Source organism: Salvelinus fontinalis, chromosome 8 (genome assembly GCF_029448725.1).
Source record: "Salvelinus fontinalis isolate EN_2023a chromosome 8, ASM2944872v1, whole genome shotgun sequence".
NCBI classification, from domain to species: domain Eukaryota; kingdom Metazoa; phylum Chordata; class Actinopteri; order Salmoniformes; family Salmonidae; genus Salvelinus; species Salvelinus fontinalis.
In genome coordinates, this window is record NC_074672.1 from 3,957,407 (window position 1) to 3,976,003 (window position 18,597).

An 18,597-nucleotide genomic window follows, 5' to 3' on the forward strand; every position below is an offset into this window, starting at 1 on the left:
CTCTCAAATGCACACTCTCTCTGTCTTGCTCTGTCTCTGTCTGGGACCCAGCTGGTCTGCCTCACTGACAGGTGTCTACAGGAACAGGTGCATTGTAACAAAGGGTTACAGTTCTGGGGGGTGTGAGTGTGTGTGTGTGTGTGGGGGGGGGGGGGTTCCTTTCTTCTAATCAGTAAGCCTGCTCAGCTATGCTGTAGATAACTTGTCATTTGTTAAGTGTCAATGTAATGTTGCAACAGACTTGTAGGCAACACACAATGCAATGTGTTCTCAGAGTTTATCTTTGTGCCATTGGGGAAGTGTGTTGTGTAGGCTATAGCTTTTGATCGACACAAATGTCAGTATCATGTTTTACATTTTCATACAGTAGGGCTTTGCTATGTAAATGATCCAGTATTTGACAAGTCGGACCAGGTTGGGTTCTTCAACACGTGGCAACAGGAAGAGGCCTTCCACAGAGGCCCACACACAGAGAGATTGAGAGAATTGCTGTCAGCATCAGACAAGCCGAGTCACCACTCCCTGTTCTTTTAAGCCAAAAATATAATATTAGGATGAGCAATGTCGGAGTCCACAGTATATGTATATATCATATATTTATTTACTTATTTATACCCCAGACTCCAACATTGCTCGTCCAAATATTATACATTGCTTAATTCCATTATTTTACTTTTAGATTTCTGAGTATTGTTGTGAATTGATAGATATTGATAGATAAGCATTTCACTACACCCGCAATAAGATCTGCTAAATATGTGTATGCGACCAATAAGATCTGCTAAATATGTGTATGCGACCAATAAGATCTGTTAAATATGTGTATGCGACCAATAAGATCTGATAAATATGTGTATGCGACCAATAAGATCTGATAAATATGTGTATGCGACCAATAAATCTGATAAATATGTGTATGCGACCAATAAGATCTGATAAATATGTGTATGCGACCAATAAGATCTGATAAATGTGTATGCGACCAATAAGATCTGATAAATATGTGTATGCGACCAATAAGATCTGATAAATATGTGTATGCGACCAATAAGATCTGATAAATATGTGTATGCGACCAATAAGATCTGATAAATATGTGTATGCGACCAATAAGATTTGATAAATATGTGTATTCGACCAATAAGATTTGATCTGAAACTATGAAGAAGAAAAAAATATGTATATATACAATGCCAGTCAAAAGTTTGGACACACCTACTCATTCAAGGGTTTTTATTTATTTTGACTATTTTCTACATTGTAGAATAATAGTGAAGACATCAACACTATGAAATAACACATATGGAATCATGTTGTAACCAAAAAAGTGTTGAACAAATCAAAATATTTTAGATTCCTCAAAGTAGCTACCCTTTGCCTTGACAGCTTTGCACACTCTTTGCATTCTCCCAACCAGCTTCATGAGGTAGTCACCTGGAATGCATTTCAATTAACAGGTGTGCCTTGTTAAAAGTTAATTTGTGGAATTTATTTCCTTCTTAATGCATTTGAGCCAATCAGTTGTGTTTTTTTCTTAATACACGATATGTGTTAATTCATAGTTTATGTCTTCACTAGTATTCTGCAATGTAGAAAAGAGTAAAAATGTAGAAAAAACCCTTGAATGAGTAGGTGTGTCCAAACTTTGGACTGGTATGTGATGCATAGACATTATGGACAATATGTGGATCGAATATTTAGTATATCTGTAGAATACATAGAATATACAGCAATACTTGAATAACACATAGTATATACATACGGAATTAGTATTAAACTGTGTGTAAACATTATTAAAGTGACCAGTGATTCCATGTACATAGGGCGGCAGCCTCTAAGTTGCAGGGTTGAGTAACCGGGTGGAAGCCGGCTAGTGACAGTGACTAAGTTCAGGGCAGAAGCCAGTTAGTGATGCCTATTTATCAGTCTGATGGCCTTGTGATATAAGCTGTTTTTCAGTCTTCCTGTTTCCAGCTTTGATGCACCTGTACTGACCTCGTCTTCTGGATGATGCCATGGTGGTTGATGTCCTTGATGATCATTTTGGCCTTCCTGTCACATCGGGTGCTGTGTGTTTTTTTTTTTTTTTTTATTTAACTAGGCCAGTCAATTATGAACAAATTCTTATTTACAATGACAGCCTGGATTAACTGCCTTGTTCAGGGGCAGAACAACCGATTTTTACCATGTCAGCTCTGGGATTCGATGTCCTTGAGGGCAGGCGGTGTGCCTCCGGTGATGCGTTGGGCAGACCGCCAGTCATGAGTAGCCTGGCCTACTGCAATTTACTTAGAACAATACAAATAGGCTACAGTATTTGTATAGTATTTATCAGTTTTGATCTCTTGAATGCAGCCCTTCGCGTTCTCTGCCCAGCATACCAATGCGCATGCGCGCTGCTGACTCTGTATTCCTCTTTTAGGCAGAGATTGCATCTGCCTCCACTGCATTTATCAGAGAGGGAGAATTAAATCCCATGGGGAAAAATATATAAATATAATGGAAAACAGCCCCCGGTGCAAAGACATACTGTGGGCCCAGGATAGAGCATTGCAGTATGGGTAGTCATTTATTTCTGAAGCGACAACGGGGCCGAAACGAGGATGTCTCATAGAAGTCAACGAGGATCAGCGTCATAAAACACCGGAATTATGAGATGAGCACACGAGAATGGACCGGGAGGAAGAGAGTGGAATTTGCGTTTAATATCCACTCTGGATGAGACTGTTTAGTTCAAATTTCATGTTTTTAATAGCCTGTTATGTCGGCTCAGTCCCTTCCCTCAATACCATTTAGTTAGTCACTGGAAACTGGCAGATTTCTACAATTGTAGCCTACAAGATTTATTCTGAATTCGCCCGTTTTGCAGCTCTGGCACCGACGGTAATTCGATACATTGTTAAATGTTTCTGCACGCATTTGTTGGCAAAGCTTTGCCACATTGTAGTTCGCTACATTTTAATGAGCAAGGCTGTATTGGCATTAACAAAATATGTGTCATTATCAATATTGGCGCGGCTCGTCTGATAGTTATAGGCTACCCGTCCCTATGAGCCATTGTAGAGACTTGAGCTTTTTTTTAGGTCGATAATTAATATAAGGGAGATTGAATAATATAAGTGAAATAGCCTATTGTAATATTTTCGCGTGTTGTTGTCTTCTTTGGAACAAAACATGCACGTGCATATAATTAGACTTCACGCCTTCGTTGGACTCCTCACCCGGAATGCACCATCGTAGTTCCCCTGGCATACCTACTCGCTATGACAGGTTGGCACACATAAAGTCTACTGTACACACAGATGAACCACCAGACCCGGCCCTGTCATCAACGGGATTATCAGAATGAAGTAAAGCTCCGAATAGGCTACCCGACATCTCCCGTGTTGTAACAGGCCCGCACCGGCAAAGGACTGCAGACCATAAGTGGACAGTCTGCTAAAAAGGTTGCACTTGTCGAGTATTTATTAGAACTTCTCTGTCAGTTGGGACTGGGAGCAGTAGCCTATTCCAATTTTCATTGTGGTCCGTTCGTGTTCTACACTGCGCTCTATGCGCAGACACGTTGTCTTTGGGTTGTGTTCATTTTCGAAGTTCATGTTTGTTTTAATGTTAAAGTAGCAAGCTATTCGGGACATTGCCTCAATCAGAGTTGTCAGTTGTGAATAGTGCGACTTTTCAGCCACCAAGAAATGGTGGTTCGAGTGTTCTGCTGTAGCAGCTGTAGGCAAGTGTCAACATTTGAAGGATGAGCCTTGGATATTCGATTCAGAGCTTCAAGTCAGTGTGGCAGCAGTGCCTGCACACAGAATCACTCACATTCCGAGACTGCTTCTCAGATAAACATTACAGTAAAAAATGAGACTGCTTCTCAGATAAACATTACAGTAAAAAAACAATACAAAACGAAATTCGTTTTTTATTTTAGTGTATTCAGATATGTATTGAGTTAAAAGCTTATTTAAAGCCATATTAAAAGTCTGAAAGTATTTGAAAATAGCACAAAACAAAATGGGTTATCCATGTCATGGTTTGGTCTGAATTTGACAAACTCATTCTGGCTCAAGTGCTAAAGAAGAAACGCCCCAGACATCTGCCAGTCACTTTTCAGTTCCTATTTGGTTCTGTTTTTTTTATTTTTTATTCCTGTTTTGTCCAGCACAACAAAAAACAGTCGAGTGCCTCAACTGTGCCATATTATCTCAGAGATGTTGATTGACGGAGGACCACGTCATCTCTGTGTGTGCCCCTTCCACTTCCTGTGTCCATGCGTGACAAACGGTTCAAGCATGTTGGACCAGGTATGAGACTGCACATGCCACGGAGGAACACTGCAGGTAGTGCAGACAACATGGCCCACATAGTTCGTTAAGAAGGCTATGACAGAGAGAATTACTACACACTTCAGAGAAGAGAGGAGTATGTGAGTTATTTTCCCACAGACTCAGTGCCACATTGGAATCAGTGCTCGGGGCAACCAATTACAGTTTTGATTGAACACTTCTTCCTGCTCGCTGTGGGAAATCCACCCTGATCTGGACTTTGAGACTTTGTCGTATTCCACTTGTTTTTTTGATTACTCGTTATTGCCTTTCCCATTCGATATTTTTCGATATAGCCATCTTCAAGCACATTTGGAGTCACATAACAGGATGAAATCTGTCCCTTTTTTAAAAATAGGGGTTGTTTCGAATCGTACCAGTTGGAAGGTTGGCAGGACTAAGAACACATGAGCAGGGTTTTCATCGTGCCTAGACTACATTTTTCTCCTATCCCCAACCTCAAACTGTAATCCTGAGACTGAGACATAAGGCACTGTCACTCCTCTACTCCCTGTCCCACACACTTTGGGGGTTCAAAGGGTGAGAACCCCAGTAGACTGAAAAAGTTGTCGCCGTGGTGATGGGGAGTTCTGCCTCCTCTCTCACCGCAGAGACCGAGTCGGACCACGGGTTCCGGAGCACCCCGTACCCGTCGTCGCCTCCTATGGGCTGGCTTAGGAACAGCCACAGCAGCCCGGTGTGGGCCACCACCTTCATTACACGCCAGCAGCAGCCACCACTTCCATACAGAGAGCGCAGGTAAGAGTCAACACTTTAGTCCACTGCACCTGGGCGACAGGGCCAGACTAGTCAGGCCTGTTGATGGCCAGCATGCAGAGAAATGGGCCATGCTCTGCAACACGAGGGGTTGTATTACACGGGGATTGACGTCACTGGGAGCAGTTAGAGCGAGCATAAAGGACAGATGACTTTGTTTTGTGTTTTATTTGAGGGGTATCCTAAGGGTGTTTTGACATTTTGTGTGGCAATTCTCAGAGCTCTCAGATCCACTTTAAATCGGACACCAGCCGCTCCCTTAGACAATATTTACTGTAGACTATTATGTCATATTCATGCCTTTTCAATGAAATCGCTTTATATGCACTGACGATAGTATAGTATCATTACATTTTTCAAAATATTATTAAATCAAAAGTATTGTTCCAAATTTGATCTAAACAAAGTTCGACTTTGATATTTTGATATCCAATATCATATCCAAGAGCTCTATGTGCCGAATTGGATTGGTGTACCAAGTTGATTGCACCCATGGACCTAGGCACGGGTGACCCAGGCGCAAACTCTCTCGCTGGGTTGATTGGGGAGCTTGTATCATGGCAAATACTTTGGAGGGCGACCAGACCAGAAGACTTTTGATTCCATGCCATCGTCTTCGCTTGAGGAACACGTGATACACTGGGCTCTGTTGTTTGATGTCTGTCAATGTGCTGTCCGCTAACAGATGGCCGCCTCTGTGCAGATTAGAGGTCGACCGATTAATCGGAATGGCCGATTAATTAGGGCAGATTTCAAGTTTTCATAACAATCGGATATCGGTATTTTTGCACACCGATTTGGCCGAATTATTATTATTATTATTATTATTATTATTATTATTTAATCTTTATTTAACTAGGCAAGTCAGTTAAGAACACATTCTTATTTTCAATGACGGCCTAGGAACGGTAGGTTAACTGCCTCGTTCAGGGGCAGAACGACAGATTTTTACCTTGTCAGCTCGGGGGATTCAATCTTGCAACCTTACAGTTACTAGTCCAACGCTCTAACCACCTGATTACATTGCACTCCACGAGGAGCCTGCCTGTTACGCGAATGCAATAGAAGCCAAGGTAAGTTGCTAGCTAGCATTAAACTTATCTTATAAAAAACAATCAATCAATCATAATCACTAGTTAACTACACATGGTTGATGATATTACTAGTTTATCTAGCTTGTCCTGCGTTGCATATAATCGATGCTGTGTGTATCGTTGCTCCAATGTGTACCTAACCATAATCATCAATGCCTTTCTTAAAATCAATACACAGAAGTATGTTTAAGTATATATATTTTTAAACCTGCATATTTAGAAATCCAGGTTAGCAGGCAATATTAACATTTTACATTTTAGTCATTTAGCAGACGCTCTTATCCAGAGCGACTTACAGTAGAGTGCATACATTTTATTACATTTTTTTTTTTTTTACATACTGAGACAAGGATTTCCCTACCGGCCAAACCCTCCCTAACCCAGACGACGCTATGCCAATTGTGCGTCGCCCCACGGACCTCCCGGTTGCGGCCGGTTGCGACAGAGCCTGGGCGCGAACCCAGCCCAGCCTGGGCGCGAACCCAGAGACTCTGGTGGCGCAGCTAGCAATGCGATGCAGTGCCCTAGACCACTGCGCCACCCGGGAGGCAGGTGAAATTGTGTCACTTCTCTTGCGTTCATTGCACGCAGAGTCAGGGTATATGCAACAGTTTGGGCCGCCTAATTTTCCAGAATTTTACGTAAATATGACATAACATTGAAGGTAACAGGAATATTTAGACTTATGGATGCCACCCGTTAGATAAAATACGGAACGGTTCTGTATTTCACTGAAAGAATAAACGTCTTGTTTTCGAGATGATCGTTTCCGGATTCGACCATATTAATGACCTAAGGCTTGTATTTCTGTGTGTTATTATGTTATAACTAAGTCTATGATTTGATAGATCAGTCTTACTGAGCGGTGGTAGGCAGCAGCAGGCTCGTAAGCAGTAATTCAAACAGAACTTTCCTGCGTTTTGCCAGAAGCTCTTCGCTGTGCTTCAATCCTATCAACTCCCGAGATTAGGCTGGTGTAAAGGATGTGAAATGGCTTGCTAGTTAGCGGGGTGGCGCTAATAGCGTTTCAAACGTCACTCGCTCTGAGACTTGGAGTAGTTATTCCCCTTGCTCTGCATGGGTAACACTGCTTCAAGGGTGGCTGTTGTCGTTGTGTTCCTGGTTCGAGCCCAGGTAGGAGCAAGGAGAGGGATGGAAGCTATACTGTTACACTGGCAATACTAAAGTGCCTATAAGAACATCCAATAGTCAAAGGTTAATGAAATACAAATGGTATAGAGAGAAATAGTCCTATAATTCCTATAATAACTACAACCTAAAACTTCTTACCTGGGAACATTGAAGACTCATGTTAAAAGGAACCACCAGCTTTCATATGTTCTCATGTTCTGAACAAGGAACTTAAACGTTAGCTTTCTTACATGGCACATATTGCACTTTTACTTTCTTCTCCAACACTTTGTTTTTGCATTATTTAAACCAAATTGAACATTATTTATTTGAGGCTAAATTTATTTTATTGATGTATTATATTAAGTTAAAATAAGTGTTCATTCAGTATTGTTGTAATTGTCATTATTCCAAACACATTTTTTTTCTTCAAATCGGCCGATTAATCGGTATCGGCTTTTTTGGTCCTCCAATAATCGGTATCGGTATCAGCGTTGAAAAATCATAATCGGTTGACCTGTACTGAGGTTATTGCTGAGTCACTACAGGCATCAAGTCCAGTTGTTAGGTATTGAGTTTCAGAAAGCCTATCAAGTAGCCTTACAATGGATGTCATTGTTTATTCAGCGTGGGCCTCCTCTATCTCTCATCTCTTGCTACTGTTGTCTGTGCTTGCCACTACTTTGCAATTGCCCCTCAGTTAACAGTCAAACTTGAGAATCTCTTGGAGAGGTCTTGTAGGGTTCCGATTTTAACTGTGCATAAGGTAGGTTGTGCCTGCTTGGGCTGAAGGAAGTGTCTGTCTTTATTATTAGTAGGCCTATTTTATACGAGTAATGATAGAAAGTCTAGTTTTGAACTCCTTTTATTGTTTTGGGAGACCCTCTTCCGCTGGGTTCATGTGCATCCCCATAGCAACAAGCCTCTGTCTCCATCACCAATCAGACTCCAGCCTCAGTCAGCTGAGCTCATAATACACAAATGCATGAATGCACATCTCACCACACGTACAACCACTGCTTTTGGTAGCGGCGAGGGTCTGCTTACACACACACAACGCACTCACACACAGATCCTCTAATGACACGTCTTTTAGGAGTGATGTGCAATGATGCTTTGAGCGCAACCCCCGCTCTCTCTTTCACTGTCACACACACACTCTCACCCCACACACATACACACTTCTGCATGAGCCTAACGAGGTTAGGCAAGCCTAGCTGAGCCGTGACAGAGCATGAAATATAGAAACAACAGACTGCTGTGAGCTCAGTTTAAGTTTGGTGATTCATGGTGAGGGTTTACTCCCTTAATATAGGCCTAGTGTCTTGTTGCACCACACTGAACTCTTTCTCCGGCTGTTTTTCCCAGCCCCTGAAACTGGCAGTATGTCCTTGTGTATTTTTTTTATTCAGCTTCTCCCAGCAGTGACTCATTGGCCTTGGGAAGGGTCTGTGTAGTGAATCAGTATTTATTCACTTCACAGTTTTAGGCTTGCTCAAGAAAGCAACCAAACATGTAAACTAGCTAGGCCTGTCCTTCATGTCTTAAAGTAATGATGGACTGTTGTTTCTCTTTGCTTATTTGATCTGTTCTTGCCATAATATGGACTTTTACCAAATAGGGCTATCTTCTATATACCACCCCTACCTTGTCACAACACAACTGATTGTCTCAAACACATTAAGAAGGAAATATATTCCACTAATAAAATTTGAACAAGGCAGACCTGTTAATTTAAATGCATTCCAGGTGACTACCTCATGAAGCTGGTTGAGAGAATGCCAAGAGTGTGCAAAGCTGTCATCAAGGCAAAGGATGGCTACTTTGAAGAATCTCAAATATAAAATAGATTTTAATTTGTTTGACACTTTTTTTTGGTTACTACTTGATTCCATATGTGTTATTTCATAGTTTTGATGTCTGCACTATTTATTCCACAGTGTAGACAATAATACAAATAAAGAAAACCCCTTGAATAAGTAGGTGTGTCTAAAGTTTTGACTGGTACTGTTTGTCCCGTAGATATTCTGTTTGTATCTCTAGACTGTGTCTATCATGGAAACGGGTCTCTAACGAAACGTGAACATTTACCATTGTCTGTAGCCTATATCAGGTGTGAAGAATGTTTTTCCTCTTTTTTATGATGCTTCCAGGAAATGCTAAAGTGTGTTATCTAGGAATAAAGCCTGATGCCAGGCTGATCTTTCAGGGTAGTTTCACATAATCTCAGGGCCAGCCTTTTTTTTCCCATTATTTCCCATAAATTCAACTAGGTGGTTATATGCTGTACTGACTTTATGGCCAATTCCCCCGGCCCCTCCTGGAGTTCCTGTCTGCTGGTCCGTGGTTGTTTCCTATTGCAAGCGTCTGTGTTTGTCCAAGCATGATGGATGTGCGCGTTTACCATGGCTCCATTCCATTGGCTGTTCTCCCTCTAATTGGATTAAAACTGATCCCACGTGGATTTGGCTAACATGCGTTGTGTCTGTGTTTTATGTCGGACTTATTTCAGTGTATCTTCCCAATTAGGTCTATTGCCTGTCTGATGGGCAGGCCACACCGGGACACTGGTCTTGAAGTGATCACAATGGATGTGTCGCACATGCACAGTTTTGTGATGCATTGTTGTAAGTGGATTGACACACCTGAAGTGTTGGTATATTTTCATTAACGCCATCTGTATTATGATTCTAGAGTTTCCTCCCTCTTTCCATGGAGATCATGACATACAGTACCAGTCAAAAGTTTGGACACACCTACTCATTCAAGGGTTTTTCTTAATTTTTTTATGATTTTCTGCATTTGTAGAATAATAGTAAAGACATCACAATTATGAAATAACACATATGGAATCATGTAGTAACCAAAAAAGTGTTAAACAAATTGAAATGTATTTTAGATTCTTCAAAGTAGCCACCCTTGCCTTGATGACATCTTTGCATTCTCTCAACCAGCTTCACCTGGAATGCTTTTCCAACAGTCTTGAAGGACTTCCCACATATGCTGAGCTTTTATTGGCTGCTTTTCCTTCACTCTGCAGTCCAACTCATCCCAAACCATCTCAACTGGGTTTAGGTCGGGTGATTGTGGAGGACAGGTCTTCTGATGCAGCACAATCACTCTCCCTTTTGATCAAATAGCCCTTACACAGCCTGGAGGTGTGTTGGGTCACTGTCCTGTTGAAAAACAAATGATAGTGGGACTAAGTGTGCCTTGAATTCTAAATAAATCACAGACCGTGTCACCAGCAAAGCACCACACCGCCTCCACATGCAGAGATCATCTGTTCACCTACTCTGCGTCTCACAAAGACACGGCGGTTGGAACAAAAATCAAAAATTTGTACTCAACAGACCAAAGGACAGATCTCCACCGGTCTAATGTCCATTGATCGTGTTTCTTGGCCCAAGCAATTTCTGAGGCTGGTAGCTCTAATCAACTTGTCCTCTGCAGCAAAGGTAACTCTGGGTCTTCCTTTCCTGTGGCGGTCCTCATGAGAGCCAGTTTCATCATAGCGTTTGGTTTTTACGTCTGCACTTTAAGAAACTTTCAAAGTTCTTGAAATGTTCCGAATTGACTGACCTTCATGTCTTAAAGTAATGATGGACTGTTGTTTCTATTTGCTTATTTGATCTAAAAAACTAAAAAGATTTGGCATGGGTCCTCAGATCCTCAAAAGGTTCTACAGCTGCAACATCGAGAGCATCCTGACTGGTTGCGTCACTGCCTGGTACAGCAATTGCTCGGCCTCCGACCGCAAGGAGCTACAGAGGGTTGTGCGTACGGCCCAGTACATCACTGGGGCTAAGCTGCCTGCCATCCAGGACCTTTACACCAGGCGGTGTCAGAGGAAAGCCCTAAAAATTGCCAAAGACTGCAGCCACCCCAGTCATAAGCTGTTCTCTCTACTGCCGCATGGCCGTACCAGAGTGCCAAGTCTAGGACAAAAAGGCTTCTCAACAGTTTCTACCCCCAAGTCATAAGACTTCTGAACAGGTAATCAAATGGCTACCCAGACTATCTGCATTGTGTGCCCCCCCCCCCCCCCCCCCCAAACCCTCTTTTACGCTGCTGCTACTCTCTGTTTATCATATATGCATAGTCACTGTAACTATACATTCATGTACATACTACCTCAATTGGCCCGACCAACCAGTGCTCCCGCACATTGGCTATCCGGGCTATCTGCATTGTGTCCCGCCACCTGCCAACTTCACGTTTACGCTACTGCTACTCTCTGTTTATCATATATGCAGAGTCACTTTAACCATATCTACATGTACATACTACCTCAATCAGCCCGACTAACCGGTGCCTGTATATGTATATAGCCTCGCTGTATATAGCCTCGCTACTGTTATATTTCACTGTCTTTTAAATGTTGTTTTTATTTCTTTACCTACCTATTGTTCACCTAATACCTTTTTTTTTTCTTAGAAATTACACTGTTCGTTAGAGCCTGTAAGTAAGCATTTCACTGTAAGGTCTACAGCTTTTGTATTCAGCGCACGTGATAGGCAAAGGACGGCTACTTTGAAGAATCTCAAATATAAAATCTATTTTAATTTAACACTTTTTTTTTTGGTTACTACTTGATTCTGTATGTGTTATTTCATAGTTTGTCTTCCCTATTATTCTACAATGTAGAAAATAATTGTAAAAAAATATATAGAAAATTCCTCGAATAAGTAGGTGTCCACAGTTTTGACCGGTACTGTATGTTCCGTAGATAAATGACTGTTTGCTTATCCCTGTTTGTGTTAGAGATACAAACTGCCACCACTCTCAGAATATCCTTGTCCAGCTACTCAGTTCAACTCAATCTCCAGTATTGCTGGATAGAAGGTATGGAGTGTGGAGTGTGGAGACTTTTTAATGGGGAAATTATTTTCACTGATCATTTCGATAAATGTTTAATTCAGGGGGGGGTAATAGCTGTGAATAAAGCTTCTATTTTGCTACTCCCCATTCCCGAAGCGTGTCCTTCGACCAGGAAGGTGCTGTGTCAGCACTGCCACTGCCTGTGAGGCTCGAGTACCCGTTAGAGACATCATCAGCGCGGCATCACGCGATGCCTACGCCCCTGTCACCTGTTCTTTCTCCCGAAAGCCAGGGCATATTGCCCCATCTGTCCCCGCATGGTTCTCTGTCTCTGCAACACTTTATCTGCTGGAAACCCAGTCGGGACATTTTCCTCTGTTTTAAAGATTCAAACGTCTGCAGCTGTCTTCCCCACTGACAGATTCACCCATCAAATATGAGCGCCGGTCATGAAATATTCAGAGGGTACAGCCAGAGGTCAGGTGCTTTTTTTTTTCTCTCTCAATGTTGTGTTCGAAAGCCACAGATTCCCCGTCCAGCTCGTCAAGCTCTCATCCGGCAGGAACATGCTCGGGCCTTGCAACTCTGCAAGGTTGCTGTTCTATCTAGTGTTTGCACCACACCAAATACCCTAGTTTCAGACTCCTAATTATCCTGACACCTCTGAAGACTAGCCACTTCCGTGTCAGTCAGAAGAACTTAGGTGTTTTATCTCTGAACACTCAAAAGCTGGTTTCTACACCGACTGTTGGATAAGGGGAGCCTCGGAGTGTTAACGACACTCGTGGAGACTAGAGGTCCAGGCTGCCGATGTGTCCAGCCAGAGACATGCCATGGTACAGTGTACTGTATGTGAAGCCTTTGGAATTACCTGGATTTCTGCATGAATTGGTCATACATTTTGATCTGATCTTCATCTCATTCACAACAATAGACAAACGCAGTCTGATTTAAAACGAATAACACACAAATAATTATACGTTTTCATGTCTTTATTGAACACACAGTGTAAACATTCACAGTGCAGGGTGGAAAAGGTTTGTGAACCCTTGGATTTAATAAGAGGTTGACCCTCCTATGGCAGCAATAAACTCAACCAAATGTTTTCTGTAGTTGCGGATCAGACCTGCACAACGGTCAGGAGGAATGTTGGACCATTCCTCTTTACAAAACTGTTTCAGTTCAGCAATATTCTTGGGATGTCTGGTGTGACCTGCTCTTGAGGTCATGCCTCAGCATCTCAATCGGGTTGAGGTCAGGACTGACTGGGCACTCCAGAAGGCATATTTTCTTCTGTTGAAGCCATTCTGTTATTGATTTACTTCTGTGTTTTGGGTCGTTGTAACCTTTTCCAGCTTTATGCAAGTCAACAATTCTTAATCTTAGGTCTTCTGAGATTTCTTTGGTTTGAGGCATGGTTCACATCAGGCAATGCTTCCTGTGAAAAGCAAACTGAAATTCTGAGAGTTTTTTTATAGGGCAGGGCAGCTCTAACCAGCATCTCCAATCTCGTCTCATTGATTAGATTCCAGGTTAGCTGACTCCTGACTCCAATTAGCTTTTGGAAAAGTCATTAGCCTAGGGTTTCACAAACTTTTTCCAACCTATACTGTGAATGTTTAAATGATGTATTCAATATAGACAAATACAATCATTTGTGTGTTATTAGTTGAACCACACTGTTTGTCTATTGTTGTGACTAAGATGAAGATCAGATCAAATGTTACGACTAATTTATGCAGAAATCAGGTAAGTCCAAAGGGTTCACACACTTTTTCTTGCCACTGTAACAATAAAGAGGCTATATGCAGAGGGTACCGCTACCGAGTCAATGTGCGGGGGTACAGGTTAGTCGAGGTAATTTGTAAAGTGACTGTGCATAGATACTAAACAGCAAGTAGCAGCAGTTTAAAAACAAAAGGGGAGGGGGTCAATGTAAATAGACCAGGTGGCCATTTGATTAATTGTTCAGTAGTCTTATGGTTTGGGGGTAGAAGCTGTTAAGGAGCCTTTTGGACCTAGACTTGGTGCTCCGGTATCGCTTGCCGTGCGGTAGCAGTCCTCCTTACTCATACAACTAAGATCCATGTAACATGATCATGTTCACTACAATGTTTGCATTAAATTCACTCAATCAATGGACAGTTGAAAGGCAAGACACAGCCACGTTTGCAGAGGAATTGGCAAGACACAGCCACGTTTGCAGAGGAATTGCCATTGCAACAAGAACAGACCCAGGCAGGAGATATTTTGGCAGGATGAACATTGTACTTGTGGGTTTATTATTACAGAGTTGTTTGTGTCTCCTCTGTTTTACGTCGATAATATATCTTAACCATTTATTAAGTCGGCTACTTTATTTTTGTTCTATGAAATCCTTTTTTAAAGGTTCTCTGAGCTATTTGAAGTGCCATATGTGACCGACCACCTTGATTCGGTCTTATGTAGCAACATTTGAAATTGTGTTTTTTACATTGGATAAAGGCAGACACACGGAGCTACACAATGGTATATCACACACTGCATTTGAAGAACAGTGGGAAAGTTATTCTGCCTTGAAAGTTGATAAACTTGTAAACTCACTTTTGAGAAAATGGCCTTTGAATGTTTTGATACCTACTGGAGTGCTCTCCTTTTGTCTACACCCATTCAGTATTGTTCACACCCTCTTATGCCAGCCCCACCCATCTCTTTAAGGATTCACATGTGAGGTCACGTGCTAAACAGTGAGTAGTATTGCAAAGATTAAGACTAAAAGTGGTAGCCTACAATAAGGAAAAATTCCAGGTAAACAAAGTGTCTAGATAAAAATATTTTATAAATATTAGATGACGCGTACCCAGACTCACTTGTCTAAATTGATGGGTCATGTGAAAGAAATGTTATATCCCCCTGCCACATCTTGCCAAGTGGATGGGTCTCTACAGAAGGTGTAAACGGTACAGCCAAATGGTTACTTGCATAGTAGCAATATTAGAAATAGATACTGTAAATTATTTTCTTTATATTGACACTATGTACAATAACAATATCAGTAAAGATGTCAGTGATAGATTAGGTTATCAGGGGTAAAGTGGCTGAGCAGCAGGATAAAAAAAAAATAGTAGCAGCAACGTATGGCGTGTGTGTTAGACCCATTCACCAACAATGATGAGACAGCCTACAGGGAGGAGGTGAGGGTCCTCGGAGTGTGGTGTCAGGAAAATAACCTCTCACTCAATGTCCGCAAAACAAGAGATGATCGTGGACTTCAGGAAACAGCAAAGGGAGCACCCCCCTATCCACTTCGACGGAACATTAGTGGAGAAGGTGGAAAGTTTTAAGCTCCTCGACGTACATATCACCGACCAACTGAAATGGTCCACGCACACAGACAGTGTGGTGAAGAAGGCGCAACAGCGCCTCTTTGACCTCAGGAGGCTGAAAAAAATGTGGCTTGTCACCGAAAACACTTTTACAGATGCACAAGCAAGAGCATCCTGTCGGGCTGTATCACCACCTAGTATGGCAACTGCACCGCCTACAACTGCGGGGCTCTCCAGAGGGTAGAGTGGTCTGCACAACGCATCACCAGGGGCAAACTACCTGCCCTCCAGGATACCTACAGCACCCAATGTCACAGGAAGGCAAAAAAGATCAAGGACAACAACCACCCGAGCCACTGCCTGTTGACCCCTCTACCATCCAGAAGGCTAGGTCAGTACAGGTGCATCAAAGCTGGGACAGAGAGATTGAAAAACAGCTTCGATCTCAAGGCCATCAGATTGTTAAACAGCCATCACTAACACAGAGAGGCGGCTGCCGACCTACAGACTTGATATCATTTGGCCACTTTAATAAATGGAACACTAGTCACTTTAATAATGCCACTTTATTTACATTTACATTACATTTTATGAATGTTTACATATCTCACATTACTCATCTCATATGTATATACTCTTCACTATCTATTCTTTATTATCTATTGCATCTTAGCCGCTCTGTCACTGCTCATCCATATATTTTATACTTATATATTCTTATCCCATTCCTTTACTAGATTGTGTGTATTAGGTTTTGTTGTGGAATGGTTAAATATGACCTGTTAGATACTGTTGCACTGTCGGATCTAGAAGCATAAGCATTTCACTACACTCGCAATAACCTCTGCTAACCATGTGTATGTGACCAATAAAATTAGATTTGATTTATTAGGGGAGAGACATTTGAAACAAAGCACTGCAGATAGTGCTGATGATCGGGAACTCGCCCCCAGTGATGAACTGGTCCGTCCGAACCACGCATGAACAAGAGAATCTATATTCGGAGAGCCTGTTTCTGTCCTGTCCTTGACTTTGGTGCAGGGCATGTGATGTCCATAGCCTCTTCATCACAAAACTCCCCGATCTTCTCAAAAAGATACATTTGTCTAGCTGTGTCCAGTCCAGGTGGTGCTTGTACAGGCAGACCATCTATGGGAGGAAGGATCTCAGCGTTGTGCAGCAGCTGAAACCTGGTCCCGACTGAGTCCGAAAGCTCCTTAGCGACAACACTAGGCTCCAGAGCATCGAAGCTGTAAAACAGGAAATAACCCCCAAAATGATGTGAGATCAATAAAAGTAGTGCCAATCATGTTGGTGGTAAATTAAATAATCAAAACGTGTTTATGCTTTACATACATACTAAGTGTTGTCATCGATTCCTTAAAAAGATGCCACACTGCTGCTTTTGTCACATGGGATGGCAGCAGCTTTCCACCAAGTGTTTGCGTCCTGAGTGGCGTCCTGGTAATACTATTGCATTATCCTCTGGGTGGCGTCCTGGTAATACTATTGCATTATCCTCTGGGTGGAGTCCTGGTAATACTATTGCATTATCCTCTGGGTGGCGTCCTGGTAATACTACTGCATTATCCTCTGGGTGGCGTCCTGGTAATACTATTGCATTATCCTCTGCATAGTTGTTGAAGTTCACCACTCGCTGCAAGTCCTCATGCTTCGGGTGTAACCTGTGCTTGCTTGGGCCAGCTCTCTTTTTGATGGGAGGCATTAGACCACTCTCCTTGTATGACTGGTGGAGGAGAGTCAGGCGCGTGTTGTACTGATGCTGAAAGACAAATTCCAGATACAAATATTTTGGCGTTATTATACAATAGATAGCCGTAATCACCGTCAGACAGACCCGGCTAACTTGATGGGTCATGTAATCATCTGGCGAAGTGGAGTCTTTCGTTTAGACATGCTAGCTGAACATTGAACCATAATCCTAATCCATAGAGTACTAGCATTACAAACTGATTGTCATAGCTAGCTAAAGTTAACCAAATAGGTTCAATGTTATCTAGTTAGCTAGCTAACATTAGGCTATAGCTAGCAATGCAAATGGCATTCTGAGAACATTACTACACACAGATCATAAACGTAATGTCAGCTAGCTAGCTAACAAAAAACAACTTTCTGACAAAATTAGGAACGTATAATGTCTGAATTTGTAGCTAGACTCTTACCCGTATACGTGGATGAACGCTTCTCGGCAGACTGCAACCCCTTTCATTAAATAAGACGTCCTGTGTTGTTTTGTTTGTACAGCTTGCTTGGCTCGTTGTGTCAAGTCACTCTGGTTCACACTGACCGTGTGCAATGCCATAATAATCATCTTAAGCTTTAGCCCCCACCCAAACTCTGACCATTTTACTCGCCCTAGCAGAGCTGGTTAGGCTGTTTTCATGTCATCCAGAGCGTTGGTGACTGTAACTGTGCTCCTGGCTACAATTTGAATTACGCTTTTTTTTGGCTTAACCAACTAGGCTCATAATTTAACCATTTTATTCATATTTACAGACGGCATACACGTTTGTTATTAATAAGGCACATAAAAGTTCACACGTTTGAGATGGCATTTCTGCCAAAAAACACATTTTGCTAAACTATTTTTTTTTATGTTCAAACGGCTCTCCTGTGAAGTAGTGACCCTCGACATATGCCTAGTTTCCTGAAACGTGTCCCAAATTGCATGTCCATAGACGTGGCAGTAGTGGACCCAATGCATAATCTTTTACTGGGGACAGCAAAAGACGTATTTACTGTCTGGAAGAATATTGGTGAGCTGGATGAATACTGGAATACTAAGAAATATTAAGCTTAGCATGCAAACATTGGATCTATTTTATTGCCGTGCTTGTTTTATCTTTATATTGTTTTAAGCGTGTTGCCATTTTAAATGCACTTCAAACAAAGTTTGAATTGAGGTTTGATGTGATATTGGATCTTTAAATGATGATGGAATGAATATAGACTCCATTAACTTTGTAGTTTATCATTCTTATTAACTTCTTATGGCTCAATCCCGTTAACGGCATCTATTTGACAACTTGCGGTGAATTGGCAGAGCGCCAAATTCAAAAACAATTATTACAAATATTTAACTTTCATACATTCACAAGTGCAATACACCAAATTAAAGCTGAACGT

The 18,597-nt window shown here is 41.8% G+C and overlaps 1 protein-coding gene across 2 annotated transcripts in view; it reads left to right on the top strand.

Annotated features, from left to right (window-relative positions):
- Window positions 1–18,597, top strand: part of LOC129860391 (calpain-15-like) — an 87,741-nt gene that overhangs the window by 1,045 nt on the left and 68,099 nt on the right. Inside the window, exon 1 of one of the 2 annotated variants that reach the window (XM_055930759.1) lies at window positions 2,412–5,081. The exons of the other annotated variant lie outside the window; for it this stretch is intronic. Within the exon in view, the coding sequence (XP_055786734.1) occupies window positions 4,903–5,081 (179 nt within the window). The 5' untranslated portion in view covers window positions 2,412–4,902. Of the gene's footprint in view, window positions 1–2,411; window positions 5,082–18,597 lie in introns of those variants that run through there. 2 annotated transcript variants of the gene reach the window in all.